Source organism: Amphiura filiformis, chromosome 11 (genome assembly GCF_039555335.1).
Source record: "Amphiura filiformis chromosome 11, Afil_fr2py, whole genome shotgun sequence".
NCBI lineage: Eukaryota > Metazoa > Echinodermata > Ophiuroidea > Amphilepidida > Amphiuridae > Amphiura > Amphiura filiformis.
In genome coordinates, this window is record NC_092638.1 from 64,320,206 (window position 1) to 64,345,887 (window position 25,682).

Here is a 25,682-nt window from a genome sequence, read left to right on the forward strand (position 1 = left end):
AGCGATCGCTCTCGCTCGCCACCGCTCGCCCAAACTCCATTTCTAGTGAGCAATTTTTCACTCGCCATGGACACTATATCTCGCTCGCTGCGAATCTCCCAAAACCTGCCATCGAATCAGCCAATTCAGCATTTAATCGATTCTGTGCCATCTCTATAACATGCCATAGCGGAGAAAATTTAGCGGCAGCTTAGCTTCGCTCGTATTTCAACATAAATACCGTTTTAAGACCAAAGCTCTACTTGATTATACGTATACCCAAATTAGTGGTATTTGTTCAATTTCAACCACTCGCCTAGCATCATACTAGTGAGTGATTAACCACTCGCCTTTAAAATCTAGACGGCAAGGTCTGGTGTTGTTAATATTGAACGATATTTGACAAATGGGGTATCAAAAGGTGCGTAAATAGAGCATCCTTCCTATGTAGAAATATTGTGGAAACAATTATTAGTGTTGACGCTATAGGCGTATTTGTAACAGCTGCGTTACTTTTTGTGCAGGCTTTACATTTGTATTACACCCCTCCTTTTTCAACAGTCCCTTTCTTTCCAACAGTACCCACCAAACTTGGAAAAAATATTTTGAACAACTTTATGTAAAATAATGGAACAAGTACGCAAGGAGTTGACGGCCATGTACACACATAAAAAGGCTTTCTAAAAGTTTCTATTTTACTGCAAAAATACTGTGAATTTGTAACAAAGAACCTCAAATATTGAAAACAATTCAGTTATTAAAACAATTTGGCTATATCCTCATTTTGTACATGGGTGTACATAAAATTCCAATCCCCAAATTGAAAAAAAGGGATTTTTTTACCCCATTCAATATGAGTGACACAACCTATTAAATCAGTATCGCAAAGCACAACAAAGTAATATGGTCTCAGATTGTAACATTTTCGTACAAAAATTGACTTAATTTTATTCCTCAAAATTTTAGTTTTCACGATTGTTTACATATTATGTATGTTAATCATACCTATGCACTTCTGTTTTTGTTTATTATTATCTGTTCCAACTGCTGTGACACCTCATGCATATTTTTCTGGGTAGGATTAGGCAAATGTTCACTGGAGGGGAGCTGAGGGGCATGAAAACTAACACTGCAGCCCGGTTATATTGATTTTTTATTAGAAGTAAATGCTAATACCTATTTCAATTGTCTTGGCAAATTAATGAGGTGACATGGGAGCTGGACAGTAGCGCAACTAGGGGGGGGGGAACGTGCCCCGGGCACCACCCTTAGGGGGGGCACCAAATTGACCATTTCAACATCGATTCTCGCCCCTCAAGTGATGAAAGTGAACAAATTTTAGCACAAAATCAAGAACATTTTAAGACCGATATTTATCTTCTAGTAACCAAAATTAATTAGTGGTAGGCCATATTTGTCCAAAATTTCGCACGCTCCGGCGCAATTGTTTCAAGAATTGGGGGGGGGGGCCATTATGTATCCTTAGCCCTGGGCGCCACAACCCCTAGCTACGCCACTGCCCACATCTAAGATATTCTTGGGTGGGGGAGGGGCAGGGGCTCAATTAGTTTCTTGCCCCAGGCGCTACCAACCTTAGATTACGCCACTGGAGCGGAATAGATAATAGTTTTTGTACAAATATGCAGTTATGCCCACTCACATTCTGAATGAATTAACACAATTCAATTTACTGTAGAACATGATTTCCTTTTTACTTCAAGCATGGTCTCTCTTAATTGATCACAGAGATGCCACATCTTATTTGCTACTGATAATAATAAAAGTCTGAGATAAAAACAACAACATAGTTTGTGTCTGTTGTCACTCGTCAATCAAACTCAGAGACGGTTTGTTTATGATTTGTCGTGATGAGAGTAATTTCTGAACGCAGTGGAAAAACAGCATACCCTATGGTTAGTTTTTCACCTTCAAACATACAAAACATCTCAAACGTTAGGTTAAGTACTAGGAAACTTCCTGTGCTGATGGCACAATGTCAACAATGCCTATTGCTTTTTGCTTTCTTCTGCGATTTCTATTCTCCGATGAAGGCAAAAGACGAATCAACCTGTTTTATGCATTACTATACAATCACATGCTGTGGGGAGTATGATTGACAAGATCGTCAGATGCGAACTAGTATTTTATTTCTGACTTTTATTATAATACCTTCCTAAGTGTATCTATAAACAGTTTGTACAATATCTACAAAATATAATAACCAAGATCTATGTTAGCAAGCTTCAAAATAAGCAGGCACCCAGGAGCCATTTACCCAATGGTCATAACATTTTGGCTCCTGGTCCACACCAAAATCATATGAACCAGGCTCTACATTTTTTTTTATAAATAGAGCCTGGTAGTTAAAGCAGGTTTTGTATTTAATATGTGAAATTTAAATGACTCTTAGCTCTTTGAAAATGGCTCCTGATTCACTAGATAATCACAGGACCAGGAGCTTCTTTTTCCAAATGTGTGGCTCCTGGTCCAGGCATGCTTATTTTGAGGCTTGTATGTTAGTATTCAAAAAGTACAAGCTTGTTCACACAAATCTCTACAGGCTGTCCCATGATAGTTCATGATTACTTCTGGTCCATGTCCCAACATTTTAAGACATTTACAAGGTTTACTTATTGTGCAGAGTGGATGCCCTATGTTATGTCATGTGCAGACGACAGTAAGAGTCGTACAAACAGCAACTGTTAAATCTGACCACATCAGGGTAGTTAGTACCCCACTGGAAGGCACACTTTCAAGTAAAGTAATTTGCCGAAGTTGAAAATAACATTAGAACTTGCATTCCAGCTGACACTACTAGAACTTGCATTCCAGCTGACACTACTAGTCTTTTACTATACCTGGTGAGCCATATGGTTCATGGGTGAAAATGTGATTTCTGGTTACATTTTCCCTGTTACAAAACCGGTAAATTCCAAGTTTCTGAGTTTTCTCTAAAACCATTCCCATAAGACTTTACAATTTAACCCATTTGAGCTAAATGTAGCTTGTGGTCATAAGCGCACAAACAAAAAGATTGATGAAGCACTAGAAATGGGCTATTCTAGTTGAAATCCATACACTCCCTATGTAACACATGACCTTTATCTCCCACACAGGGAGTGTCAATTTCAAATGTAGTCATCCATTCAGGTAACCCCATTTGAAATTCACACTCCCTATGTGGAAGATTAAGCTAATGGTGGGGATTCAGGCAGTGTTCGATTTACCTGGATTAGCGTAGCAAAATGCTACTCACAATTTTGGAATTGCTACTCAAATCTGAAAGTGAGTAGCCTTCTTTGCTACACAGAAAAATATACGAAAATCGATCACTGGCCAGTGACTTGAACTGAAAATGGAACATTCAGGATTAGCATGTTGCAAAATGCTACTCACAATTTTGGAATTGCTACTCAAATCTGAAAGTGAGTAGCATTCTTTGCTACACAAAAAAATATACGAAAATCGATCACTGGATTCAGGGGGCAGCACCTGGATTTGATGCAGTGATGCCTTTTTGTGGGCAAAAATCAGCATGCTGGGGCACTGTTATTTGCATTTTTAGCTCCTACATTTATATTTTAAGAGTGACAGTCAGTATTCCCAGAAAATTTTCAGAGCTGCAGAAAATTTTAAATCTTATATTTTCCCCTGTCTTGATTTTTTTTCTGCAACTCTAATGAATTTTTTTCTGGGAACCCCAATCTTGTGGTTTGTTCCCTAACACAGAGAAACTGCCATCTTCCAAGACTCCCACTTGTTTTGTTACCTTGCATTTTTTCTATCAAATGTCCTTCCAAAAACATCATATGATTGCACAATTCTACTTCCAGACCTTTTATAATACAAGATCTACAGTCTACACCCTTATTTTTTCAAACATTTTTTAATGAGAAAAGGGAAATATTTCCCCCATTTGTGTACCTGATTGCTTTAGTTTACATATCGGGAGATAAGTGCCAGAGGGCTTTATCTTCAATAGCTGCCCTCTTGACATTTGACAATTTCTGCATTATATATTGTATACAATCTAAAAATACGATATCTGGCAGCTATTGGAGATAGGGCATTCTGGCTCTTAATTCCTCCATAATACATTTCACTGTAAAACAAGACAAAAAGCAGGTATTCACATAAAGTTTGTTACTTTACACACCAGTGTAAAAAAAATTAAATACTGCTGTAAGAAATTAAGCATACAAGAAGTATTGCTGACCTGACATCTTGACATTTGGTGCTTTTTAAGCTCCAGAGTACAAATAAGGCACCACTGCATAATTTTACCACTGACTTTCACAGCCACTAAAAAGGCTTAGCCACTAGCTTGTGACCATGCCAAATTCTATGCTTAGCAACTAGAAGCATTGGTACTTGAAAGATTGTACTCCTGGATAGGTCAGCTACCGTCAACTGATTACTCTGTACATCTGTTTGAGGTTACATTGCTACAAAAGCAGCAATCAAAGAAAATTATATACTTCATTAATATATTCTTGTTCATTGATTGGTTAAAAGTGGATCACATGACCAAAAACAGTTCTACCATCAGTACTCCTATCCGTAAATAGTACCTCTAAGCCGTAAATAGTATTTTCAATGTCCCGGATGAGCCGTAAATAGTACCTCCAAGCCGTAAATAGTACTTTTGACCATGCCTTCGGCGTGCTTGGCGCATTCGATGCGACGGAACAGTTCACGCACAGCGGAACTGCCATAGCGTCATTTGGCGCTGCTGTAATTGGTTAGCCCGATTTTAGGCTATTCGATTTTTTTTGAAGGGTAGGTTGTGCTTAAATTGGTCGAGCTGTTCACTCAGGATAGAAGCGGGCGAGTCAAAACGTCAAATCATTTTTCTTTTAACAAATCAATGAACAAAGAACATATAAATGAAGTATATAAAACAAATATATACTGCCTTTATTCAAAGTTCTGGTTAAAACTATGGTCCCTCGTTGAGATCAATTAATACTATGTTCCTCCGGCCCTGCGCCCCTCAGGAAAATAGTACTGTTGATCTCACCTCGGGCCCATAGTTTTAACCAGAACTTCTCATGGCAGTATATATTTGTATACTATTGACCCAATTAGAGTGCTTACTCTTGCCAGTGTTAGGTCATGCATATTTGTGACCGCAACAATTTAGTGGTCAAGCCTAGTGGCTACCACCTAAGTCAGAGGCAAAATTATGCAGTGTTGCCTTATGATAATTATAATTCATTGCCAGGATGTTTTTCCCAGCTAATTTTGTAGATGTTGCCTACTTGACAATACTTCAAACTGCTGAGAAAATCAATGAATTAAATTGAAGATAACAAGCTCTGCCATAATTGTGAGCATATTTTGTTTTGTGGACATTGTTTGCATTTGTTCCTGTAAGGTGACGGAAAAAAAAACCCTGTTCTACGGGCAGATGGACCTTTCAAGTAGGGTCGGTCGTTCAGGCTTTTTTTTTTAAATGATCAAAAACAAAGCACCAAAATCTGTAAATATTTTGCAATTTGGGAAAATACCAACAAACAAAATTTGTTCCTGAAATTTTCGAGATTTGGGTCGGCATTCATTTGTACAGGAAATTTTTTGCTCCCAATTTGTTCAAAATCTGGGTCGGTCGGGCCCGCAGAACAGGATTTTCTTTTTTCATCGCCTAATGCTCCTTTACTCAACAACATACTGTATCAAATCTATGCAGAGTTTTGTCAGGCTTATGCTTTTCATAGATACCAAATATCATTCAATTTACAAATCTCGACTGACAAAATCCAAGCATGTACATCACTTTGGTCTCAATGCCAAACAATCCAATATGGCACACTTACCAAGATGTGGGGCTATGTGGAGTATACAGTCTCCAATTTGAATTCATTGGATATATAATAATAAATAGTCCATGTGATATATCTCCTCATGGTCTTCCAGGACCGCTGCCTTCGTTAGGTTGGGCACCACTCGGATGAGACGGACTCTGACGGGACTGAAAGGAATGAACAAAATATTGTGGAAATGTATGTTAATTTTAATCACTTGCATCGGGGGTCGCATTTAAGGAGTTTGTGCGTCCAGGGACTCCTTATTTTTTTATTTTGGCCATTTTGGACTCCTTAAATCACAAGTTGAAAGTGACCAAAGGGTCCGATAAAAACTGTATGGACTCCTTAGTTTTACGATGCACGGAGGCGTAAATCAGTATAAGAATCATCGATCAAAAGTAAAAAATAAAAAGATCAGTAAATCTTCCAAATCACCATTGGCCAACGACACTTATAATTTCACTGGAATATTTGACAAGTTCCAAAGTTTCGAATTTCGGGCAGGTCGACTCCTTAAATTCTCATTTGACCCCTTAAATTTTGATTTTACAGGTACCAAAGGGTCCAGAAAAATTAAATTGGACCCGTTGGTATTTTGTGCTCGCACTACCCCTGACTTGCATAATTGGAATGTTGAATTATTATTTGAATTTTAATCACCTACTATATTTTTACTACTCTTTTCAGAGCAACCTTTTATTGAACAACGGACAGTCCACTTGATCGCTCTTTAAAGAACCACTGAATCTTTGGTAGCAAAGGGTACCTACTGAAGTTATTTGGCTCATAATTGGCAAAAACAATGACTCATAATATTGAGTTCTGACCAGTGTCTTAGCTAGCCACCCGTCTGGCCGTCATTTAAGTCGGGGAGTTTGCTCCTGGGACGGGTAAAATTAATGCCTTTGACAGATGCTATAAATTGTATGTGTTGAGAAGCTAATTGACCTTTTTTAGTAGACCAGATTTGTAGAACAAGGCCATTATCAGCACATATTTGAACCCCAATGGGCTAGAGACGTCTGGTAAATGTTTTAAAGGTCAAATAAGGACGGGCAATTTTATTCAAATGACGGGCAACACTCAATTTCTAGCTAAGACCCTGGTTCTGACATATAATAGCGTGCACACAGTTGCGCATTGAATGGGCTATTCCATTTAAAATCCACACTACCCCTGTGGAAGATTTAGCTGAAGTCTGCCACAGAGGGAGTATCAAATTTGAATAGAATACACAATTGGGTAACCTCCACTTGAAATACTTACTCCATTTGTAGACGATATAGGTAAAGCCATAATACAGGGGGAGTATGGGTTTCAAAATGATGAGCTCTAACCAATTACATTGAAAAACATACTCCCCTTGTGGAAGATATTTCCAAAATCTTCCACAGGGGTAGTGTGGATTTCAACTGGAATAGCCCAATGAGTGGCTGGCATGCACTTATGTGAATTTATGTGAGCGTAAGTTGGGACTTGATTGATATGCGAAGTAACAAAAACTGAATAGTTTTTACCAATTATAAGCCGAACAAACTTTACAATGGTTCTTTAGTAGATAAAAGACAATCTATTATATATTGTTGGTTTTGCAGCCCAATAGTTTTGTCCTGAGGAAGTCAGAGCTTGACAATTGTATACTTGTCCAATGAGCGAACCTGTTGAAAACCTCAATTTTTATCATGAATACCAGTCGTAAAGGCCTATTGTACAATGTAATTTGGACAACAAAGAAGATAAAAATATCCAAGGAACCAAACAAAGAAACCAAAAACACCATCTTAACTGATTATGGTAACGTACCTTTTTCTTCCTGTCTTTCTCTTTTTTCTTCTCCTTCTTCCTTTTCTTGGACTTGTTTTCATCTCCATCATGTTTATGTTTCTTTGGTCGCTTCTTATCATGTGGACCTTCTTGGGTTTGGTGTCCTTCTACGAAATAAAAACAGGAAAAGTAAGTAAGGCCCATGCTGAAAATTCTTTGCTAAGGGCTGGTAGGTATATTGTGCAAAGAACGCCATTAGCCTTTTCGAGATATGGCGGACACAATAGGATGGCGCTGCACGAAGTGGGTAAAGTCGTGAATTTGCCGGGTTTTAACCAGATTGAAGACTGCCCTTCCTTTATGTACGCCATACTTCGAAAAGGCCAATGGCTATTAATGACCTTTATTTTTAACTTTGTGTTTTTTCTGTGTAAGATCATACTCTACTCAACACCAAAAAATTTGGGTTATAACTGCCATTTGGAGATAACAAACACAAATGGCTTAGCTTCACCAGACTTATATGGGTTGAATTTAGAGGTTGTGATTTGCATTTAGGGTGTTTGGGGTAAATACCAACTATTAAAGCCACCTGGGATGTAAAATCAAGTTTGGCAAACACTAAGGACCATCGATATATCGATAATAATCAATAAATCGACTATCCAATAATATCAACATTGCGAATATCACTTTCTGAAGATGTCATTTGCAGTATTAGTCACCACTGAGTTACCCACCAAGATGAATCCATGGTATAAACCTCTCATGTGTCTTATTCAATGATACATTTTACTGTGTAACATATTCACAACTCCACTAATCCGGGGGAAGCCCTAGTCTCTCAAACTTGAGAGGGGGGTTCAAATGCAGGTCAGTGATAACCCTGTCCTTACCTGTTCCCACCGGTTCTGCCAGATCAGGTACACGGTGTTCTTTCTTGTGCTTCTTATGCTTGCGTTTCTTAGGTGGTTGGTGGTGAAGAAGCTTGTATTGATCTGGTATCTGCAAATCAAAGCAATGTGGACAATATTATATTAGTACTTGGTTTATTACACTACAGGTACCAAACATTGTTACATTATTTCATGGTAGTACTGAGATCTCACAATGTGTTACCAAATTTCTTGCACAACCCCAACTATTTGGTGGGATTGCAGGATCCCGTTATTTCTGAGCCATCATTTTGCAGGCTTCCAATTTTTTTTGCGGGCTCCCATTCTGTAGCGGGCCGACTCATCCTAATTGTGGGATGACTTGTACTTGACACAGACTTCACCCACACTTTAGAGGACCCGTAGTAGAGCCTGCAAGTCTATATGTGACATGATCAAGGGGAATGAGTCACATGTCGACCCTGGTCGAAAATGAGTTTTTCACATGTTTGTAAAGAGGCCATTTAGAGCTTTCAGAGACTGAAAACCCCATGTTGATACAACTTTTCTTTGCAAAGTTACGTCAATTTATCAATTGCTTAAAACAATATATAACAAAAGAATTTTAACACTTTCTTTGTTAATATCTCAAAATCAATATTAGCGACATCCGACTCATTTCCCTTGATTGTGTCACATATAAGGCCAGGATGTTTTTCTCAACTGCAATGCTAAATGATACCTACCGATCCAGGATGTAGCTTAAATCCTGTGAGTAATTGACCTGAGAGAGGCATTAGTTCTTTGCCTCCTATTGGTGGTTTATCAATCAAAGCTTGAAGACTACTGTTATCCTGACTGCCAACGGTATCAATCATACCTATACAAAAATATCAGAAGTTGCGTTACATTTTCTCCAAATACAATCTAATGCGCATAATTTGATTGATTATTGCCCTACATTTTCTGCTTATCCTCTTTCTTTATAGTATCAAAATAGGTTTGAACCAGTTTTGACCACTTTTTAGTGGTCAAAACTGCCTGGTTAGGAACACAATAACTGTGATAATGCTATTGGACATAATAAATAAAAAATATCCAAATTTACGCCTAAACAGAATTACGGCAGTGACCAAAAGCCATTAATGTCCTACCTGGACCTGAATTCAAGAATAGCCCAAGTTCTGATAGTTTGCATGAAAGTTTAATGGCTTGGTTGAGGTGGTCCCTAGCCACAAAATCTAATTCCAAGAGGCCTCTAGGATAACTAAACCATAATTTAAAGATCAAATGATGTCAAACCATTAGCGTGTTTATACTGAGCGTACGGCTTTTTGCCCCGCTATTTTCAGGGCACAAAATACCGATCATAATCCGGCCACCGTTACCCAGCTTGTTTCTACTGAGACCAGAAAGCCGTGTCTCGGCACGATGCACGGCATTTATTTCCTGTAAACCGGAAGTACGGAAAACAGATTTGACGGTTAATTATATCCTAAATTTAAATGTCTACGGATGGCAGCTCATGGCATATGACCTACAATCACAATTTAGTATTTTCGTAAAATCCAAATTGCATTAATTTACCAGTGGATCTAGTAATTGGCTATTATGATAATTAATTTACAGCTCATATATAACCAACTCATTAATTATAAAGATATAACCAACTCATTAACTATAAAGAAGTAGGCCTAGACTATTTGTAAAGTCATATCCATGTGTCCAGTGTATATAATATCGGAAAGAAGGAACCTACTACATCATAGGCCTAAGCTAGACTATACAAGTAGAATATAAATCGCGTTATTTTTGCAACACGCATGACCTCGACCCGGCAACCGATGACACGGCTCGTTTCTACTGCGCAGATTACACGCTTTGACCGGCATGATCCACCTCAAGAGGTGGATCACGAAAAAGCGAGCACATGACCCGCATGACACGGCAACCGATTACCCCAAGTCGTTTCTACTGGGCTCGTTACCCGGCACGGCACGGCACGGCACGGCATGGCCCGAATTTTACCCTCAGTAGAAACACACATAATATCTTCCTTCACAAAATGACCACTTTTTGAGGGCACAGTGGCTCAGTGGTTCTGGCCTTGGACTCATAATCTGAGAGCTTGCTTGGCGTGCGTGAGGTTCGAGTCCCCGTCCGCCACCGTGTTGCGCCCTTGGGAAAGGCGCTTTGTCTCGCTTGCCTCACCCCACCCAGGTGCAATGGGAAGCTGTTAGGGGTAGTCACAGTCGTTGTACTGATGAACCCTGCACCATTTGTAGGCAGCAAACGTGGTTCCAACATATTCTAATAACGGCGGAATAAATGTAAAGCGCTTTGAGGCTGTTTACGGCATAAAGCGCTATATAAATATCTACATTTATTTTATTATTTTATTAAAATACCATTGCTATTCACTCCACTTTGATTTGATCCATCATCACAGTTACTCGGATATCCACCCGTAAATTACATAGCGCACCTGGGAAATCACACCCCTAAAAGTAGGTCTACACAAAACATGAAAATGAAGGGCCATTACTCACCTGGAAGATGCGGCAGGAATGCACTGAGTTGTTCTTTGACCTTCTTAGATGAAAACTTATTGTAACTGTGTTCCAGTCCATAATGACAGATAAGATTGGTTTCCCCTGTCACTTCACTTGATGCTTTAAAGTAAAGGAGAATAAAGACTATAAGGTTACTTCAATGCCATACAAAATACAATGCTAAGGGGGTACTACACCCCTGCCCAATTTTGTGCCTATTTTTGCATTTTTCTCAAAAAATATAGCGCATTGGTGACAAGTAAGATATGTATATTATAGGGGCAAGGACTACAACTACTGTACTGAAAATTCAGCAACTCAAAGCAAGTAGTTATTGATTTATTGATCAAATATTGGTTTTCCGTCATTTTTGACTGTAACTCCTGTCTGTGCTGAAATAAAATTTCCAGTGCAGTAGTTGTAGTACTTGCCCCTATAATATACATATCTTAAGGCTCATATTGAAATACCCTACCACGTTTTCACACAGAAAGAAGGCAGGATTCCCCTCGCTAAGCGCGCGCTTCAGGAAAGCTCGGTCATAAAAAGCATGGATTATATGCATCAGTGATACACCCTGCCCAGGATTTTAACAAAAGAAGGCTAGCACAGGAAAGCTGCAGGATGGCGCACACCTTCCTGTGTAAGGGAATTTCAATATGAGCCCTTACGTGTCCCCAATGCGCTATAATTTTTGAGAAAAATGCAAAAATGGGCACAAAATTGGGCAGGGGTGTACATTGTAGTACCCCCTTAAGTTGATGAATACTCTATTAATTTCCTGCCCAGGTAACAGGATTCTCGGGCGGGACTCGAATTCCCGGGACTCACTCACACCATTAATTAAAATGTTAATATTTGATGTTTCCTTTGATTTGTTTCTTTACAGATGAAGTAACTTTGTGATGATAACAAAGAATAAGTCAAATACTTTCGTTTTAAGGGATCTGAAATGAGCGTTTAGAGCGTTTCGACAGTATTTTTTATGGGACATGAGAGCACCACAGACGTATCGAATTGCATTCTGAATACGAATAATGTCTTTCTGATATCAAATAATTTTCTTTTTTTTGAAAATCACGATATAATACAAATTTTATGACAAATTATAAAAATTTGATATTTTTCAAATTTTTGATATATAACAGTCCTCGAAGTATATTTTATAAATCTAATGTTATATTCTTTAAGTGTGTGTAGCTGGGAGGATAAGACGACGATCAATTGAAAATTTTGATCTTTCATATTGATGATATGGATTTTTTCCAAAAAAGACCTAATTTTTTTGTGTGTTTTGGGAAAAAAATCCATATCTTCAATACGAAAGGTCAAAATTTTCAATTGATCGTCGGCATTTCATCCCACCTACATACACGTTAAGTATAAATCATCAGATTTACAAAGTTTACTTCGAGTACTGTTAGGCCCCGAACAATCGATTTTGAGTTTCCCGTCACATACTTTTTGAAAACAAGTGAGGTAACTTTTTCATTATTCATTATTTTCGTGACTTTCATTATATGACAAAATGCGAGTGTAAAACACGTTGTTATTTACCGTTCACTCACTCAAAGGATGTTTAACCAAAGATATAAACTTGCAAAGAGGCTGCAAGGTCAAAATTGATACCAATTCCTTTCTTTTTACTATTATTTTTCTTATTTATTTATAATGTTGTGTGATTTAAGTACAAATTATCCACTCCAGTTGACGTTGACATGCGATATCGTCCACTGCATGACAGTACGACCACTGTCGCATATCTTAATTGATATGTACATGACAAATCTTTAATAAAAACATCAGCAAAGTCCCATCAAATTGAAATCAAAATACGAAACAATTGCAATTCATGAATTGGTAAGTTTTTACAACTCCACTATCGAATCTTGCGCCAACAAAATTAAAGGGAAAACCCCATGCGTGTTTTGTTGATGTTGAATACCGCATAGTTCTTGCAGCAATGTCATAAACACAACGGAGTTGAAATATAAATTTTTTTGCTCTTTTTGTATATTAAATTTAATTTAAAACTATGTCGAATACTATTTAAAAATAAATAATTGATCAATCGTGACAACAAATATAAAATTAACACTAACAGTAATAATATTTCTTTAATTACCACAAACAACGATATTGTGCAAAGTCACAAACAGCACTGTAGAATAAAAAATCAGACATTGAAAAATATTTTTGTTCGACCGCATATTTCGTGCAACAGTGTCACAACTCGGTTCTTTCTGACTTTAAACCTGTAAACATAGGTATACCTCAAGGGTCTATCTTAGGACCACTTCTCTTCATAATTTTTGTAAATACTTTACCACAAAGTGTATCATGTAAATCTGTGATGTATGCTGATGATACTACCCTTCTTTGTTCTTCAGAAACTGCATCTCAACTTCAAACTGATCTTGAAAATAATTTGAATGATATTGCTGATTGGTTTCAAAAAAACCACTTAACTTTGAATATCAAAAGACTAAATTTATGATATTTGGTACATGGCATGTTCTATCTAAATTTGATGATATTAAGTTAAGTTATTGTGATCAAACCATTGAAAAGGTTGACCAGTTTAAATACCTTGGTGTTATATTTGATTCAAACTTAACATGGTCTAACCATATCAATTATGTTTCTAAAAATATTTCTAAAAGATGTGGTGTCATAAATCGTATTAAGTATTATCTTCCAGAGTCAACTCTGACCATGCTGGCAAATGCTCTCGCTCTACCCCATTTTGATTATTGCAGCCCTGTATGGTCAAATTGTTCTGGAGAACTTGCAAACTCTCTCCAAATCCTCCAGAACAGACTTGCAAGAATTATTTTGTCAGCTGATATTAGAACACCAACAGATGAAATGATGGATAAGTTAAATTGGATTAAGCTTGACAAAAGGTGGTACAATCATTTGTTAGTTATTGTTTTAAAATGTATTAAAGATCAAGCGCCTTCATACTTATCATCTAACTTTACATTTACACATTCTGTACATAATGTTGCAACCAGAGGCCAAATTTCAAATATGCTTTATCAACCAAAATGGAGCTCTAACTCTGGTAAGCGTACTTTTAATGTTAGAGCTGTTAAAATATGGAATGATCTTCCATCTAACATTCGTAGTAACTATAATACAATGAGTCTCTCCATGCTTAAGAATGCTACATTGTGCACCTCAACCAAGATAATTTAATTCATAATGTACTCATAATTATTTCATATTCAAATATGTATATTTTTCCTCATGTACATGTACTACTATAAATATTATTTAAGTTGTATTTTAATTTGTAAATGTACGGCTCTTGCAGGGCCCCCAGGAAGATCAGTGTTTTCATTGATGGGATTACCCTGCTTAAAGAAAGTATAAATAAATAAATAAATAGAGCAGAGTTGAAATATAAATTTTGCCATTTTTGTACAGTCAAATTAATGTAAAATGATACCAAGTACTATTTTAAAATAAACTCCTCAACAAAAGTTTGGAAAGTTTTTTCAAGCAGCTGTATCTCCAATTATTTGTGACATATTCATATCGTGTTGCATATCACTGGATAGCTACAATACTCCCCTTTACAATGACACCCCATTTGAAACATCAACATTTTTCATGGCTGAGTACATGCCTTGTGATAGTAGTGGGGTCTCAAACAGAATTTGCCAAATTGATCATTATTCTGTGCTCAAACAAAGCTAGGCACTAACCACAATAGCGGGTGGAAAAACCACAGGCAGCCACAATAGTCAGGCACCTTCTCCTCATGCTGCTCACCGACCTGGTTACACGTCACTGTGGGATGGAATTCCATTCTTCAACAAGGATTAAATGCTTGAGGTCATTCAATGTGGTTGCACATAGGCTTCTCTGACACGCACAGCACGATCAAGCTGGTCCCACAAGTGTTCAATCGGGTTGAGGTCTGGCCCCCGGGTCTGGCCTGATGGCAGGCCATTTTGACTCTACTCCCATATTTTGTAGGTAGTCGTTGACTACCGTGGCTATGTGGGGCGAGCGGTGTCATCTTGGAGGATTGCATTAGGTCCCAGATTGTGAAGTTATGGGATTGCAGCTTGCTGCACAGAATAATAGTCAATTTGGCAAATTCTTTTTGAGACCCACTATATTCACAAGGCGTGTACTCAGCCGTGAAAAATGTTGTTGTTTCAAATGGGGTGTCATTGTAAAGGGGAGTATTGTAGCTATCCAGTGATATGCAACACGATATGAATATGTCACAAATAATTTGAGATACAGATGCTTGAAAAAACTTTCCAAACTTTTGTTGAGGAGTTTATATGATTGATATTTGTGAAAAGAAATCCAAAAATAACAGAATCAATATATTTTTTTAAAATTCGCACAAACATCACTATTCATTGTGCGATTTCGCGAACAGCACTGTAGAATCATTGATCTGCCAATGACAGGATTAATCTGTCAGTACAGTATATGATACGCACGTGGAAAAGGACTGCGACGTCAACATATTTACAAAGCGTTGCGAACCGGGCCTACAGGATCTAGGCTATCACTATCAGACGCAAATCAACCGGCCGCAATGAGTTTACTGCCGGTAGCGAAATCGATGTTTTGAATTTGATTTTCCACTAAAAATGCACAGATTTCATCGGTTCTTTTTGTGCAAAAATGACAAGTTTTTATTTTTCGAAAATGAAGTGCGGGCGGGCGACAGGAAACTCAAAATCGACTTTGCCAGGCCTTAAATTTATATCAAAAATATCAATTTTAATGATTTGCCATAAAATGTGTATTACATTGCGAATTTCAAAAATCAAAATTATTTGATATCAGAAGGACATTCTTCGTATTCAGAATGCGATTCGATATGTCGGCTTTTGTCTAACACACGCGTCACGTCACGTCACGTCGCGTCACGTCGCGTCACGTTGAAATGTTATCAAAAGTTCATAATAAATTATTAACTCCACAATTACCCTTATCTCCCTACGTGATAAATAGTCCGTGAAATAGTCCATGGAACCTGAGAGGGTGAACACGTGTTCCTTGGGTGATCAGTCCGAGGAAAACATGAAGTACTCAAACATATACTGCTTAAACATGAGAGCCATGCATGGAAAAAAAATTTACCACAAGAATGCCTAAACATGCATGCGCCACCCCAAAATGGTTTGGTTTTGAAAGGGAAACAATATTTTGAATTTAGGTCATTAAATCTACTACACAGTCTACACTAGCAACAATGAATGAGCAAAAGGATTCTTGTCAACCAGTGAAGGCAAGCAAGATACCCAGTTGTGAAATGGAACATTTTCTAAAGCATGTAATGTCAACTTTGAAAATTTTTGAAATACACAAAAAATATTCATCACAAAAATCAACATGTACTTTGCTTTCTAAACAAACACTCGCGTCCACGCTTGTATTATGCACATGTGTCGCATGGTTAAATAAATCGGCGATCATGATAAAATACACCATCTCAAAGCTAGCTTTACTGCAAATGTTCGCTATAATAAAAACAATTACTTTACCACGACAACACGAGGGATTTGTTTAGTCAATCAGAAATTTATAAACAAGCTGATGTATGCGCTGAAGTGGTGGCTGTACCATACTTGAGACGCAGCTGACTGTAAACATGCATGTATCAAAAGTCTTTGTGTATGCATGACGACACGCAGGTACTGCGGAAGCGGCACAAGATAAAAGGCGTACATGTACCGAGGGTGAGCATTGAGCAAACATGTTCAAACATGTACATGCAGTCAACATGTCTGGAGCAAATGTTTTGAAAAATGCCATTTTATGGTCCATGCAAAAATACAGAGCACCGCTATTTTTGAATGCATTTTAAAAAGAAAACTTGTACAAAATTTATGACATGAAAACACCCGAACTTTTTAGAGAGTTTAGCACAAAATCGCATCTTGTACTCATAATTTGAAATGGAAAAAAATATATCAAAACTTTGAAACACAATCACAACCACATCCTGATTTACTCTTAATTTGGCAGCCAGCGAGGGGGCACGCTTGACGATCTTCACAATGAAAATCGGTTTACACATAAAACATGGAGAACGAAGTAAATGTGAACTTCCAAAATGTCTGTTACTTTTACCAAAACATTTGCTAGTTTCAAAATCATTTTCCTCTTTCCATACATGAAACATTTCCGATTATTTTATTCATTGAAGCTTTGCTGTGCTTTGCGGCATTGATGAAAAGCTGGAATTCCATGGACTATTTCACGGACTATTTATCACGTAGGGAGATAAGGGTAATTGTGGAGTTAATAATTTATTATGAACTTTTGATAACATTTCAACGTGACGTGACGTGACGTGACGTGACGTGACGCGTGTGTTAGACAAAAGCCGATATGTCTGATGTGCTCTAATGTCCCACAATAAATACTGTCCAAACGTTCATACCCCTTCCCTTAAATTTTAACTTTTTTCGCAGCAATATTTTCGTACCAAATTAATGTATTTTTTGCCTGTGACAATTTTTGTGGCATGAAAATTGTTGCGTTATGATTGATACTTACACAACTTTTTTTATGGATGAATATGACCTGACCTCAACTAAATTTGACCTGACCTAATGTCATGTGACGAAAACAAGTCAAGATAAATCAATCCGCTTTCTTAACCCTGTTTTTGCGATGGTAATTCGGCGATTCAAAATGGCCGACCGGCGACCGTCATCACAGGTCGCCAATAGCCAGTACTTCCGTGTGAGTGATATGATCAAAGTCATCATCGATGTGTGCGTGCCTACTTTTGGTATCAATGTCCAATGATCCCTTTTTAAGAAATTAAGCCAATTTTGCAGATTTTTGGTCCTTTTTTCAAAATTTTCTACATTTTTTCAGAAAATAACCCAATTTACTGAAAATAATTTAGCCAAAATTTTTGGGAAAATTTGTAAAAACTAAATACCCTCGCGAGCCTCCAGTTTAAACTTCTGCAAGGAGATTTTTGGAGGATACCAATACCAAGTACCAAGTACGGAAATTTCAAAAAGATAATACTATTTTATTCTGCTTCTATTTTACATGATATCGGATTTCGATGTCCGACCATACACTACTGTGACTACAGATACCGGATACCGAGTAAAATTTAAGCTTACCTGGTGCATCTTTGAATAAGTAGAATGGCTCCGGATCGGCTCCCATCGGGCTGGTAAAAGGCCTTGGGTTTGCGGGAGACTTTTGTCGAACCGGTGTCGGCATTTTTGCCGGTATCCCGCCGTATTTTGGCGAAGTTTCACTCAAAGAACGCTTCATGGAAGTCATTTTTTCCTTCCTCCATTGGACGCCATTTTGTAAAGTAGATGTAGTGTTGGGTGGTATATGATACACAAAACAAGCAGCATAGTGTTGGGCGGGAATCTTAATCGCATTATTCATTTTTGAACCCTCTATTTCTGCGGGGGGGGGCATGACCAGACGGGTATGCCCCTGAAAGACCCCCCCCTTTTTGGATTTCGCAGCTCCGAAATACCCCCTAATCTATATTTGACCAAAAGTGAGTTCCGAAAGACCCGTGAAATTGATCATTTCAGCCCTCGGAAAGGTTTTTTTCAGGCGATTTTCAACCAGAAAGCCAAGAAAGACTCTTGATGTGGACTGTTCGCAGCTCCCCTTTTAACTTGTTCGCAGCTCCAAAAAAGGTTCTGTAGCCAAGAAAAAGGTTCTTTGTAGAACCTTAAGCTTCAAGAACCTTTAAGGAATCTTAAAGAAACTTAATCCTCAAAGGGTTCTTAGAACAGAAAAAAAGGTTTTTTATCCAAGAAAATGATTTTTTAGTAGGGGCCCTACCAAAAGGGTTAACACTACGTTTTACTTTTCTTAACTTTGTGATGAATCCCTGAATGAATGAATTAGAATGTCCCCAGGCCTATTTAAATCTTTAAGGTTCTTTATAGAACTTTTTAAGGTTCTTTTTTTACTGCTTAGGATCTTAGGGTTCTACATACAAGACAAAAAAGGTTATAAGCACCTTTTTTCTGAGAAGCTCTGAGAGTGTGCTCCCTTTGCGCACGCTACTGTTAAATATTAGCAGCCGGCGTAGCTAGTTGTGGCGCCCAGGGCTATAAGGATACATAATGGCGCCCCCCCGCCCCCAAGTTGAAACAATTTCCAGTGGAACGCGCGAAAATTTAGACCACGGGAGCCTACCATGGATATAATGAAGTTGAAATCGGTCTTAAAAGCTCTTAAAATCCGTCTTAAAATGATCTTTCAAATGATTTTGTGCTGAAATGCGCGGGAAGCACGCGAAAATTTTGATTTTCATCCAAGTTGGAGGGGCGCAGATGCAGAATTGCCCAGGGCACGTGCCCCCCCCAAGTTGCCGCCCCCCCTCCGTTGACTACGCCATTGAATATAAGAATTTTACGAAACTCCCTCATTTTCAAACCTTCTACGGATTCAAATATCAATATGCCATCTGCACAGATATTTTACTCCGTGCATAGAACGGGATGAAAATGAGCTAGTTTCGTAAAATTCTTTTATTTCAAAAACGGAGGGGTCAATTGTCAAAATTCAAAAATAGCTGATATTCTTTAACCACACAGTTTATGCGTTAAAATGCCCAAATAATTCAGTTTCCGACGATACAGTTCTTTCAGGGACACCCTGTATCATACAAAGGTTCAGACATTGACATTTCATTGCGGTCACAACTTTTTTTGCAATATCATACAACGACCATTTTGCTTCTACCTGGAAAATTAATTTCCATGACAGCTCATGACCGGGCTCATGACTATCCTTGTGCCTAATCAGTACTGATGAAACATATCGTAAGGTTCTGGCATATTTTTGACAATTCATTGCTGTCACCCCTCAATAATTTTGATCAGGGGCCCAAGTAGTAGTAGGCCTACCGTACTAGAGCCCCCAATAATCTGAGGTAAAATTCATAATTTCATTTCTTTTCTTTTCTTTTCTTTTCTTTTCTTTTCTTTTCTTTTCTTTTCTTTTCTTTTCTTTTCTTTTCTTTTCTTTTCTTTTCTTTTCTTTTTTCTTTTCTTTTCTTTTTTTTTTTTTTTTCTTTTCTTTTCTTTCTTTCTTTTCTTTTCTTTTCTTTTCTTTCTTTTCTTTTCTTTTCTTTCTTTTCTTTCTTTTCTTTCTTTTCTTTTCTTTTCTTTTCTTTTCTTTCTTTTCTTTTCTTTTCTTTCTTTTCTTTTCTTTTCTTTTCTTTTCTTTTCTTTTCTTTTCTTTTCTTTCTTTTCTTTTCTTTTCTTTTCTTTTCTTTTCTTTTCTTTTCTTTTCTTTTCTTTTCTTTTCTTTTCTTTTCTTTTCTTTTCTTTTCTTTTCTTTTCTTTTCTTTTCTTTTCTTTTCTTTTCTTTTCTTTTCTTTTCTTTCTTTCTTTCTTTCTTTCTGGAGCAGTGCGCTTTTCCCAACGTAACAAAAGCGCTTGACCTCATTTGCAGCTATTTGCTAGTAAAAACTAATAATCGCTATCATCGCTCAGCGATGTAGTATAAATTCAGCTTTAGCTTTTCAAGAAACATTACTGGAGTTTTGAAATAACTCACAGTCACAAACACACGAATCACGATCAACCGAAGGGAGGCGAATTTAAATTGTTTGTAAACATAAACAAAGCTTTAATATCCACAGGTAAAAATAAGTATACAAGAGAAAAATCTGTTTCCTATATTTTAAGAAGATATATTAATGATCCGTGTTATTTTGGTAAGCAAAATTTCCTCATAAAAGCTATTAGAACTAATATTAAGTTGGCTAATCAAGCTCGATCCGATAGACGGGTGCAAAATTCGGCATCCGAACTCAAATCTTATTTGCGTCGTTATGTTTGTTTGAATTTCATGATTTAAATGGTCTGGATCGGGAATTATGGACTCTGTTATGTTTCCTATTTCGTACGTGCAGAGGGTCTAAAATGGGCGATATTTTCCTAAGTTTAGACTAGTCACGATTATCGCACTTTCAGTTTGAACGGGAATTGGATTGCGTACTTTTTCGATGTCTAGTGAGCAAATTTTTTCAATATTTTGAGAAAATGATGTCAAATTTTCTATTCTGTATTGTTTGGTAATAATGTCTTTTGCCAATAGTATGTTTAAAGTTGTAATTTTGTGTTTTTGATCGCAAAGATCGGATATTTTCGCTTCGATTCAATTCTGAACCCTTCGCAAGGGTGCCGATTATTTCGCAGAACTTTGACGATAATTTTGCCTTTTTGGACACTAAAATGCTTTCGATCCTTAATTTTGTTTCAACCGAGTCTTAAATTAGCAAGCACAATACGGTTGGTACCACTTTTATACATTGATGAAATTTTAAAGATTTTTTTTCAATTTTCTAACCGGCGCAAATCGTTAAGTGTGTATTTCCCATTGACATCCAAAATGGCGTAAGCCAGTCCTCAATATACATAGGTACGGCGTATATAGAACTGGCAAGCGAGTCTACTTTAGACCACCCTCGCTTGCATCATTCAAGGTTTACTTTTGCATCAAGTTTTAAACAGTTGAGTTGCTAACACTAATTTAGTGACTAAAGTCAAGCATGTCAAGGTTTAATGTATTGGAACAAGTGAAAACGGCCATTTTGTTAGGAAAATATTTCCTCAAAAAACAATTTAAAAATTATCGGAAAAGCAAAAAACATACCTTCATAAAATCAGCACCCGAATCAGCATCACTTCCATCACATAAAAAGATGATCAGATCAGTGCAAAGTGTCAAAGAATTTGTGAAATGAAGTAATTTTGTAAATAAAAATACATTGCGGTTTTCGAGAAATTCGCAATCTTGAATAAATGAAGAATTTTTGAACAAAATAAAGCTTGTTCGACGAAACAAAAAGTATGTTACGTTTATATAGCTAAGAACATGTTTAACCTTGATGCAAAAGTTTAATTTGATAAATTAATTCAATACTTTTAACCTTATGTAGCTCAGGTGGTCTAAAAGAAAAGATCGCCCTAAAATGGTTGTTGGGTCTACTGATTTAATATTTTTGACAATGAAATAATATTCGCGCAACATATTTTAATACGGGATTTTAATTCAATCCCTATCATGCCTACAGATCAATCAATTTGATATTTTTGACGATTCTGACTTAGACGACCCGAGCTAATATAAGGACTAAATTTTTACTTTTGCATCAAGGTTTTAGTTTTGCATCATGGTTAAAAAGATGGGGTAAAAAACAAGTTCAAAACAACTTGTTAAAAACAAGGCCATGCGTTTTGAACTCAACATCCGAAAAGGGTGGCCTGGTGTCTCACTTTTCATTGTGATCATTTGTTTTTTTGAGTGTAGCTTCAGAAGGAAAACAGATATGACAGTAAAATGAAAGCTATTGATTATTAATTGTAGAGAGTTTAATTGTTAAGATATCCTAATGGAACCAAATCCAACCGACCAAGTTAGGGGTGGTAGTGGCAGCGTGCAGCGGTGCACTCATGTACAATCTCTATCTCGAAATTGCCAAGTCCTATCCTATACTTGTAATACATTGTTGCATATGTGTTATTTTTGCGGTTGGAGCTCCAATCGCAAAAATATCCCCTAATTACAGTAATTAAATTGTCCCTAGAAAAAAATTAATAGTTGTCCCTACTCCCACTCTTTAGATTCTTGAGCGCCCTTGCTCAAATAATCATGGGGCAAAATGAACAGTTGTTGTCGGCAAACAATAATTTCGGACGGTCCCGGTACACCACTTTGACATCGTCATGCCAAACAATTCCAAAAAATTGACAGCCCTGGTGTTGACCGTCTGAAGCATGGAAGTTTGATCTTGTAGGAATTCAAGAAGGTTATGGCTTGCACTATGCTTGATTGCTTGTTTCCACTTCTCCACTCACCAAATATTCAAAATGTACAACAAAAACAGCCCCCTATGGTCTACACTTATGTGACTTTGGGTAAACTCAACTCTAAAACAGTTTGTGATAGTTAAAAATGCGATCCCCAACCCTTTGGTTACCTTTGTACGCAATTTGTAAAAATCTTTGTGTCAGAAAATTTCCAGTACAAATATAAAAATGGCCACAATGGATCAGTCCAGTTAATCAATACTACTCTGAACTCTGAATTTACGTGGACTCGTTTTGTAGTTGCTTGGTGAGAGTGTGCTTGCACTACCCCCCCATGATTCCCAGTCTATGTTAAGCTGGCACAATTGGTCAGGAAAACATTTTCAATACTTCCGGTACACACCACAACCCATATTATTTAGCATCAGCAGAAACATGCTGGTTGTTAGAGAATGGGGTTGTGGCGGGTTACCTGGTAATGCTGGGTGTAATTCAGAGTGCCCAATAGAAGGTCGACCTTGTTAGCACTTGATAATATGCTCTGTTAGCTCACATGAGCGACTTAATTCTAACTGTAGGTGACTCCTAAATGTAGACAGAAACTGCTACGCTAGACTAGAGATGTAAAATTTAATCTTACTACATGTATATATCATTCTCTTTACTTGCAGTGAAGAATACACCATGTATCGTGTTAGTAGGGAATCTACTGGCTTTGTGGACAAGGAGAATGCCGGGACACCTGTCAGGATTAAGATGCTAGCAGCACAGGTAGGCCTATTGAATATTGGGCTATTGCAGTTGAAATCCATGCACCCCCTATGGAAGACAAGGACATGACCTCAGAGAGTGTGAATTTCAAATGGGGTTACCTGAATGGGTGACTCCATTTGGAATTCACACTCCCTGTGTGGAAGATTAAGGTCATGTCTTCCATAGGGGGTGTATGGATTTAAACTGGAATATGCCATTATATACATACTTGTTGGTGATGAAAACAGATTGTTCAATAGTTTTAGTTTTATTCATGTCTGAAATTGTAATATTCATGAAATGAATGTAACTTTTGGCTGAAAATGAAAACAAAAAAAAAAACTGATTTTGTATAAAATCCAGGGAAGAGGAGAGCGGGGGATACAAATGCAGTGTTGCGAGAAGTTCAATAAACATGTTTTATATTTTCAGTATAATGTTAAAGAGATTGAACAGGTCACTGAGATAGTAGTAAATTCTTTATTTACCAGTCAATTCTTAGTCAGTGGCTGTGGCTGTGGCTTAGCTTGCTAGCTCTGAATTTCATTAGTTTTGATGCCGTCTATCACACGATAGACGGCAACAATATCGTAGTGGATACCCTCTACTCAAAATATTGGACCTGCCTGTCATCTATCACACAGTAGGGGATGTAGTAAAAACAAAAATTCCTATTGTTGTTTCTCTAATTGACAGAACACACCTGTAGGTGCATTGAAGCCTTCCAAACTCCCTACGGCCACGCCAGGTAGCAAACAATGTACGCCGATGAGACGACCCCTGACCGATGTCAATCACGATATGAGTGGATCATCAACTCCTGGCAAGATGTTAAGTAAACCAATTGTGACTCCTTGTCTTCAGGGAACACCCAAGTTGACATCGTCTAAAACTCCTCGGAGGAAATCAAGGTCTTTGAGGTAAATTTCATGGAAATTTATGCAAGGGGTTAATTCGGTTATAGTTCACTCTCTACTATTTGTGCGTAATATAAAATCCACATTCTGGCTGTGGTAACAACAAGTACAGTGTATGGAAGAATGCAAAATGTCAGTCTTTCAGCAAATGTTAGCGTATTTGGTTCATTTTGTGGATGTTGCAACTGACACAGATTTATATGTGTGTGCTAAATGCTTGAACAAACCAAAACACAAAACGAAGGTGCTTTTATTAGGAGGCTGACCCCTCCCTCCCTGTAATGTTAATGTGAAATATTGAAAATTAAATCTTCAAAAGATCAACTTTAAAACAAATATTTTAATAAAGTAATCAAACTTTTTGACCCCCTATTAAATGATTCAAGGACTTTTGTTTTAATGGACATGTTCGAACGTTTAGTTTGTTTCCCAACCCTAGTGCCAAAATATACTTTTTCAGGACGCCTTTTAGGAGAAGCATAGATTATGTATGACCATCAAATATATTCAACCAATCAATTTCTGGCTTGAATGCATATTCGATCAATACACTGCATCAAGTAAGATCATTAGATCAATTGATGCGCTACAAGATTGGATTGAACAATCGTACCACGCTACAAGCTCGTCGAACATGCTGTCCCCAATGTTATTTTTGTTTTCCGCATGCGACATCTTTCTGGACAAATATCTGAAGATAACCTATCAGCTTCTGAAAACTTGAGGTTTATTGGCACAAAGCCTTCTACAATGTAAGAAGAAAAAAGAGGTTACTTTTCAGCAGTGTTTGAAATAAGAAAGTAAGATCTCATTCTTTGGTTGTCCACCACATTTTTGGTTGTCCGTATTTCTTCGGCACCAAAACTTCAGCAATGTTGACTTTTAATCATGTGTAGAACTCCCATTAGTAGTTGTTAGATTTAATCAATGGCGATAAAATATATTACATGTGTACACTTTATCCATTATTTTTTATTCAAGACTTGTATCATGACTGTATAGTGAATTTTATGTGAGCTTTTTGAAATTGTGCATGCAGATTTTTGGTTGTCCAATGGACAACCACCAGCAGCATTTATGCAGACCTGCCAACTGTCCCTCATTTTGAGGGACTGTCCCTCATTTTGAGGGACTGTCTCTCATTTTGAGGGACTGTCCCTCATTTTGAGGGACTGTCCCTCATTTGGGGTTTACCAAAGTGAAAATGAGGGACAGTCCTGTTTTCTGAAAA

The 25,682-nt window shown here is 37.4% G+C and overlaps 2 protein-coding genes across 2 annotated transcripts in view; one reads left to right on the plus strand and one right to left on the minus strand.

Annotated features, from left to right (window-relative positions):
- Positions 1-5,013: 5,013 nt before the first annotated feature.
- LOC140165145 (mediator of RNA polymerase II transcription subunit 19-like) lies at positions 5,014-18,313 on the minus strand. The gene is made up of 6 exons (XM_072188584.1): positions 18,105-18,313; positions 10,975-11,097; positions 9,172-9,305; positions 8,447-8,555; positions 7,590-7,717; positions 5,014-5,950 (listed from the first exon to the last, which is right to left on the minus strand). Exons 1-6 carry the CDS (start codon positions 18,268-18,270, stop codon positions 5,882-5,884), a joined length of 729 nt encoding a protein of 242 aa, XP_072044685.1. The 5' UTR covers positions 18,271-18,313; the 3' UTR covers positions 5,014-5,881.
- A 5,289-nt stretch (positions 18,314-23,602) lies between these two features.
- LOC140163855 (uncharacterized) overlaps positions 23,603-25,682 on the plus strand; it is a 42,121-nt gene continuing 40,041 nt past the window's right edge. Inside the window, 2 exon segments of the mRNA XM_072187169.1 lie at positions 23,603-23,632; positions 24,231-24,454. Of these exon segments, the coding sequence (XP_072043270.1) occupies positions 23,603-23,632; positions 24,231-24,454 (254 nt within the window).

Coding starts and splice junctions, on each gene's coding strand:
- LOC140165145 (XM_072188584.1), bottom strand. CDS start 18,270: ATGACTTCCATGAAGCGTTCTTTGAGTGAAACTTCGCCAAAATACGGC. Junction 11,098..18,104: donor CTTATTCAAAGATGCACCAG/GTAAGCTTAAAT, acceptor TTTACTTTAAAG/CATCAAGTGAAGTGACAGGG. Junction 7,718..8,446: donor GGCAGAACCGGTGGGAACAG/GTAAGGACAGGG, acceptor TTTATTTCGTAG/AAGGACACCAAACCCAAGAA.